The 6,674-nt window shown below is 41.2% G+C and overlaps 1 protein-coding gene across 1 annotated transcript in view; it reads right to left on the bottom strand.

Moving 5' to 3' along the window:
- The window catches only part of FNBP1 (formin binding protein 1), a 65,535-nt gene that overhangs the window by 51,884 nt on the left and 6,977 nt on the right, over positions 1–6,674 (bottom strand). The window contains exons 3-4 of the mRNA XM_031057302.1: positions 2,845–2,901; positions 190–337 (exon numbers count right to left, since the gene is read on the bottom strand). Coding sequence (XP_030913162.1) covers positions 190–337; positions 2,845–2,901 — 205 coding nt within the window. The remainder of the gene's footprint in view (positions 1–189; positions 338–2,844; positions 2,902–6,674) is intronic.

Genomic DNA, 6,674 nt, shown 5'->3' with positions numbered 1-6,674 from the left:
ACATTTGATTCAAACAGTTCAGTGACTTGGCCAGGACACATAACCCACTTCTTTAATGCTTGGTTCATTAGCACAGCTCATGTTTATTAACCACAAATAAATCTCACTTAACATTGAACTCCACTACCACTAATTAGCTGTCTTAAATAGCAATTCCTTGTGAATAATAAATAAAGAAGGATAAGTTACCGATTTCCTCTCCTGTTTCAGCTCCTGCACGTAGCGTGTTAACTCTGCAGTGATCAGAGAGGTCATGTTCTCTGAGATCACCTCATGCTGGCCAGCATAGTCATTCATCTCATTTAAAGTGGCTAGGAAGGCTCTAGTTGATGTGTACCTGCAAAGGACAGAAATGCATTTTTAGTCTCTTTATTTTCTGACAGACACCCTCCAAAGGGAGCCGGGATCCTCCTTAAGCACTTAGCATTGCTATGAATTAGCACAGATTCACTGAAGGAATTTCTCCAAAGGAAGCCTGTCCCACATACTGACAGTTGTCTGATAAGTCTATCTCGATTTAGACAGTTTGACACTGGCTCTTAAAATATCACCACTTTAGAGTGCCAGGTTCTTTATCAGCACAGCTCTGGGGCTTCAGTTTTCTAATCTCTACTCACCAAACATTTCTAGTTGTACTCTCTCAATTCCTACAATTCAGTGCACAGAGTCATCAGTATATCCTACCTGGAAAAATCCTGTCTAAGCAAGCAAAATTTTGGCCAGCATAGCCTAGAAAAGAAAGTTTTTCATAGTGTAAATTTGATTTAAATCAGATATAGTTTATAAAGTTTTCAAATAAGTAGAGAGTTTACTAACCAGCTGTTCATTGTACACCCATATTTTTTTAGTACCTTCCATCACAAGGTTTATATTTTCATATCAAATAATCTCCCATACAGCATTCCATGTATTATTGAAAGGAAGAAACATCTGTGCACACAAATTTTGAAGCAGCAGATTATGTCACTGGTATATTCAGTCCAGTGCCAACAGAGCTGCATTTAAATACCCCAGCTGGCTGTGCTGGGCAGCTGGAAGCCAGCAGCAAGACACTACTACATACTAGAGAAACTACTGTTGGTTTTGTTATTATCATTCTAATTCTAAAATAGTAGTGGCCTGTGCTGGTAACATCACCTAAAGGTGAAAAATCAAAGCAAAGATGAAGATATTTAGAGGAACTAGAATGGAGTGGTACAAGTAGGGATGAAAAAGGCATCAGATGAAAATAAAAACAGGAAAAACTAAAAAGGGGACTAAAAAAACATTACAAGCAGAAACATTCACAGTCAAGATGTGAAATGAGAGAAATCCCAGTTGCAAAAAAATCCCAAAGTATAAAAGGCACAGAACTAGAGACTGACAATGAGCTTGAAAAAGCTGATTTTTAGCCAGGTTGTCTCCAAGCAGCATCTGAGGCACCCAAAGGTCACATGACAAATCCCCAGACAATGTTTTGAGACATGAAGTAACTACACTGAGGTGAGCACTGTATTTATAAAGGGCAAAGGATGCTCAGGATCTTCTGTGCCACATCACATAGAATCATTCAAATCCAAATCCTTTTTCAGCAATGAAGGATGTGCCAAAACCCATTGTAGTAAACTCAAAATACCCATTTATGGTAGAGCTATCCAAAGGCAGATTTCTTCCTAATCTTGGGTACAGACCAAAACAGCCACTGTGCTGGTAACATAATCTTCCTTGTGTAAACACCAATATCTCAGGAAACAATGGCATAAATAACTGATTGCCAAACAATGTTCCTAAAAATAATTAAAAAGCAAGCAAAAAGCCTGTTATCTCTGTTACACAAGCCACTGGAATAGCTGTATAGAGCAGCTTGGGGGGCTGACCCAAAAAATCTGTATTAATATAATCATCCAATTGGAGCCATATCCAAACTCTTTTGAAACATGTCAGATTTCAAGGTCAAGGATTTGAGGCTGCTGCTGGGCTCTCCAGAGGCAGAGCAGCCTCCTGGAACACGAGGCTGAGGGTCAGCCCCTGCCATGCCTTCCTTCAGAGCTGCATTACAAAACCCTGACGTTGAGAAACTCCAGGGTCACAGTACTCTAAGGTGAAAGGTTCTTAGTCTGATTTAGAGCCTGGTGGGAAGCTCATCTTCTAGAAAATTCTCCTTAAAACATATCTTTATTCTCTCCAAGTGTTCTTAGGGACCTGTGGTGTCTCATCTCCTGGACATTGTTGCTCAGAGAAGGAGCTGAGCTCTCTGCTGCTGCCTGTGAGCACAGCATCAATCCCCTGCCATGGGGACAGGTCTGAGCAGGGGAATCACAAACAGACAGGTGAGGCTGTGCCCATCCTTCAACAGCAGCAAGCCCCAGGATACTGGGAGTACAACCCTCATCCTCCACCCTGCTCTGCAGGAGCACTGTGGTGTTAGAACATTACTCCTTTTGTAAGTTACTAATCTGTGTTGTCAGCCTGTTTGAGTCATTTAATACTTACACAGAGTGCTTGAGTTTCATGCTAAAATTAACAACTGCTTCTGCTCCTGCTGAAAGCAGATATGAATTTGACTGTTCACTTCAGAGAAGCAGGATCAGTCTGGCTTGAAAGTTTTAAGGCACATTAAGAAACAAATGAAACCAAAACCCCAACTCAGGCATCCAGAAACTGCAACATAAGGGAACTGAGCAGTTATAGGGCAAATCCACTCTTTAGTATCTACCCCACAAGCCTGTTTCTGCATCTGTAATGTCTATATTCTTACACTTGACATTAAAACCTTGGGTTTAGAAGCCAAATCCTAGGTGATGACCCAAACTTTGCCATTCCTCCATCAATGTGTGCTCACGCAGCAGGGAATGGTGAACATACCTGTATTCTTCCTCCTCTTTGGAGTTCTTCTTGGGTTGGTATTTCTTTGAAAGATTCCTAAAATTAAAAACACAGAGATATAAAATAAAACTTTAAAATATCCTTTGAAGCTTACTGATGGATGTTTAGCTGCACACACATTCTGTGAGGCTGGAGTTTTTATCTGCAGTGAGCAGACACCTCTCCTGAAGAATGACTATGATCAGGCTTTGATTGTGCTGTAGTAACACTCTAAGAATGGGCTGCACTCTGCTCCAGTCTCTAACTACAACAAAGCAGCAGATTCTGAGCCCAAGAAGTTGCTAAATTAAGGTCATGAATTTGATACACCTGGGTCGTGGCTCTGCTGATGCACAGATCTCCTTCACCTGATCTAGAAGAGAGGTTCTTTTAGAGTAGGAGTCACCCCAGGAAAGGGAGATCTGAAGCAGCAGATGACACTCTTGGCCAGGCAGGTTTGCCTGCCTTTAGCAGGATGATTAGAAGGCAAAAAAAAAACCTTCACAAAGCTGTGGGAAGCTGAACATAGATAGCAAAAGGGGATTCATTTTGTGATTATCAACTAATGCTGGGGGAAGTGTGACATTTGATTATCCTAATTAGCACAGATGATTGCATCTCATTATCCCCCAGCCAACTACTGATTTAATTTTAAAACACCAATATGCTCTCGGAGTGATTGTATCTTAAATAAGAAACCTGAAGCTTGCTGTGAGCACATCTGACAGTGATTGTATGGTGTTCACTGCCCCATGAGCCTCTCATCAGCAACAAATCCAGGGATTTGGGAAGGTGTGCTGCCCACCTGGCCCTGAGTGCACCTTGCTGGTATCAGCACCAGGATGCACATTGCACTGCAGCACAGCACACACTTCAACCAGTGCTCAGCACAGAGCTGAGCAATTTTAAGGGCTTTTCAGTGCTCTTGTGTCCTAAACTGAGCCCCATGACTCTGTTCTCTCTGGCAGCCTCTCACCTTGCTGTGGAAGGGAAGCCATTTGGTTTAGTTTTACAAGGTTGTTTCAGTGATGAAGAGCAGCACACAGGGAGTATTGATGGAATCGTGGTCCGAAGGAGGACTGAGTTTTATCAACTTATCCATGCCAAACTCTTTGGAGAAGTCCCAGAATACATCAAGTTGTAATGAAACTGCTTTTTCAGAGGTGTAACCCATTCCCTGCTGATGCTGGTTTTGCTGGTGACTTGGGGACAGCAGGGCCTCCCATCTCACATTTCTTATTCCTTTTGTTCTCCTTGAGGAATTAAGGAGCATCTGCCCCAACAGAGGAGTAGCCAGAACGCTGGCAGATTTGCACAGACAAACATGTGTTCCTCAAAATTTAAGTATCTTGACTGGAAGGGATCCAAATGAGTATCTCCCTCTCAGTCTGTGCCTTTTCTCCAAGAATATGCTCTGAAAAAAATTAACTTCTCTAGTTCTGCAGCTTCTACCAAACACCAGAATGGGAAGGGTTCTGCAAACTGTTCTGCATGATGAAAATAAATTTTACAGTACCCCTTGTATGCCATGGGAATGCCTCCTTCCATGCACCAGCTTGAAGGGAAAAGGAAAAACCACAAGAAAAAAAGCACAGAAGGCTACAGTAATAAGGCATTTTCACACAGTCAAAACTCCATCTCCCTGCACTGTCACGCTGCCCAATTAATTCTGACACACACAGCAACTGGCTTCCTGTGAATCTTTAAAGGTGCAGAAATGCTATAGAGCTGAGGGGGGAAAAAAAATCCACAGTCTGCTTTCAGACAAAAACCACTTACCAAGGATTAGCATCTGGGTTAAACACTTCATTATCTTCTGTGCAATTTACACAACACACAAATTGAGTCTATATATTGAAGTTCTCTAATTATTTTTTGCTGTTTTCTAAAATCAGATGTAGGTTTAACCAGGTGCACACAAAAACCCCCCACAAGTGCCAGTGAATCCAGAAGTAATGCTGGAGCTCAGCATGTCCTGGTGCAGTGACAGTGACACCTTCAGAGCTAACAGTGATTACAGAGGGAGCTAACACATAACAAAAGCAGCTCTGGAAAGATTCTCTGCTACTCTGAGCACCCATTCCCACGAGTGTTTCTATTTGCCTTTCACTCTGCATCATTTTTTCTGCCTTTCCAGTTTGTTTCTCTGCTCCTATATTTCAACTTGGGTGACAAATGTGAAAGAAAGATGTCAGACATCAGGGATTCTGGTTCTCAGATTATCCTGACACCTGAAGCATTTTTTCCAACACATTTTCCTTGAGGCCATCTATCCATCATCACATTAGGCAAGGGTTTTGACACCCTTTGTGATGCTCTGAGTGCATGTGCTGCAAGGGAAGTGACAAGGACACAGCACCTCAGCACTGGGAGCACAGCATCCAGCACATCAGGGTCCCATGGAAGTTAAAATACCTAAAATAAGCATTCTACCATAGTTCCTACATTCCAGCCTAGCTTAATTATTAAATAAATACAATGCAAAACAAAGAAAATAACCAAGTCAGATCTGGACTCCCAAACCAAGCTAATTGTAACTGGTATGTAAGTTTAACCTAAAATATTAAATATACATCTGCAGAATTATAAAGAAGAAGAAAGAAGTGTTTTTAAATAGAAGAAAATTTAACTTCAATGGATGACCAGGCTGAGATGTAGATAGTTAGAGAGGAGAAATAGCTAGTTAGGTAACCCAGGGATGGAACAGAAAATACAAGTTGTACAGAAAGAAATAAATTTCAGCAGCTTTACTTACACTACAAACAAAATTGAGTTACATCCGCAGGAGTACCTGGAGTTAACCTGTCTCTTTTTAATAACATTTTCTGCATGTTATGACATGCAGTGATGTGATGCAGCCCTTTAACACCAAATTGATGTGGTACAAAAAAGGTTTGCACCAGGCTTAAGGACACTTATTAAATAAAAGCAGATGCATGATTTATTTTTCTTTTTTAATGTCCAGCACTGTTTTACCTCAACACTTCACAAGTCTACATTTTTTGTTTTTTTCTTTTGTACTTCTAACTTCTTAGATGTCTGCAAGCAACCCTGTGTTTAAGAGCTCCTTGGGGACAGATGTATTTGTCCTCAAACCATAAAAATACAGAGAGGCAGGAAACAAACAGACCATGGCTTTTTGGGAAGTCTAGAACAGAATAAGAAATAAAGCTCAGCAATTCATAGTTTCTACATAGTCACAGGTAAAACAATCTTTCACTTTCATTTATATGTCGTTTGGGTGTTTATTTTAATAATTAAGCTCTTTGTAGCTGGAATTTGTCATCCTGAATACCCCAGTGAGTCTAGTGCAGGATTGTTCCTAAGACAGGCCAGCTCACCCAGATACTCTGCTGGGCTTTCCCAGTCCAGTCACACTCTCTTTGTTCCAGCTCATTTTGCCTCTGTAATTCACCCTCTGCTCCTCTCCATAGGATGTGAGCAATTTGTTCCTGCACGAGTCATTTTCTATTTCCTGCTTGTCTGTAGCAGAAACCCTGGGGAACCCTCCTGGCATTCCCCTGGGAGAGCACACAACCATCAAGGCAGGGATTTATCTACTACCAGCTCCTCATGAATCACAGGCCATTGTGCATCTACAATCCACTCAAACACAAGCAAATTCTGGGTGTTTTTTTTTAAATAGACACTGTGTTAGATTCACAGATCAACTGAAACCTCAGATCCCATCTCTTTAAAAGCCAATAATAATGGAAAGAGTTCTCAAGATCTATTATCACCATGCAAATAAAAGATCAGTTTACTGGGGGAATTAGGAATAATTATTCCTGCTCTCCCCCTCCCAAATTAACACCAGCACTTCCAGTTTA

Source organism: Geospiza fortis, unplaced genomic scaffold (assembly GCF_000277835.1).
Source record: "Geospiza fortis unplaced genomic scaffold, GeoFor_1.0 scaffold27, whole genome shotgun sequence".
NCBI classification, from domain to species: domain Eukaryota; kingdom Metazoa; phylum Chordata; class Aves; order Passeriformes; family Thraupidae; genus Geospiza; species Geospiza fortis.
The sequence above is the reverse complement of the archived record's forward strand: the minus strand, read 5'-3'. Positions and strand labels throughout refer to the sequence as shown.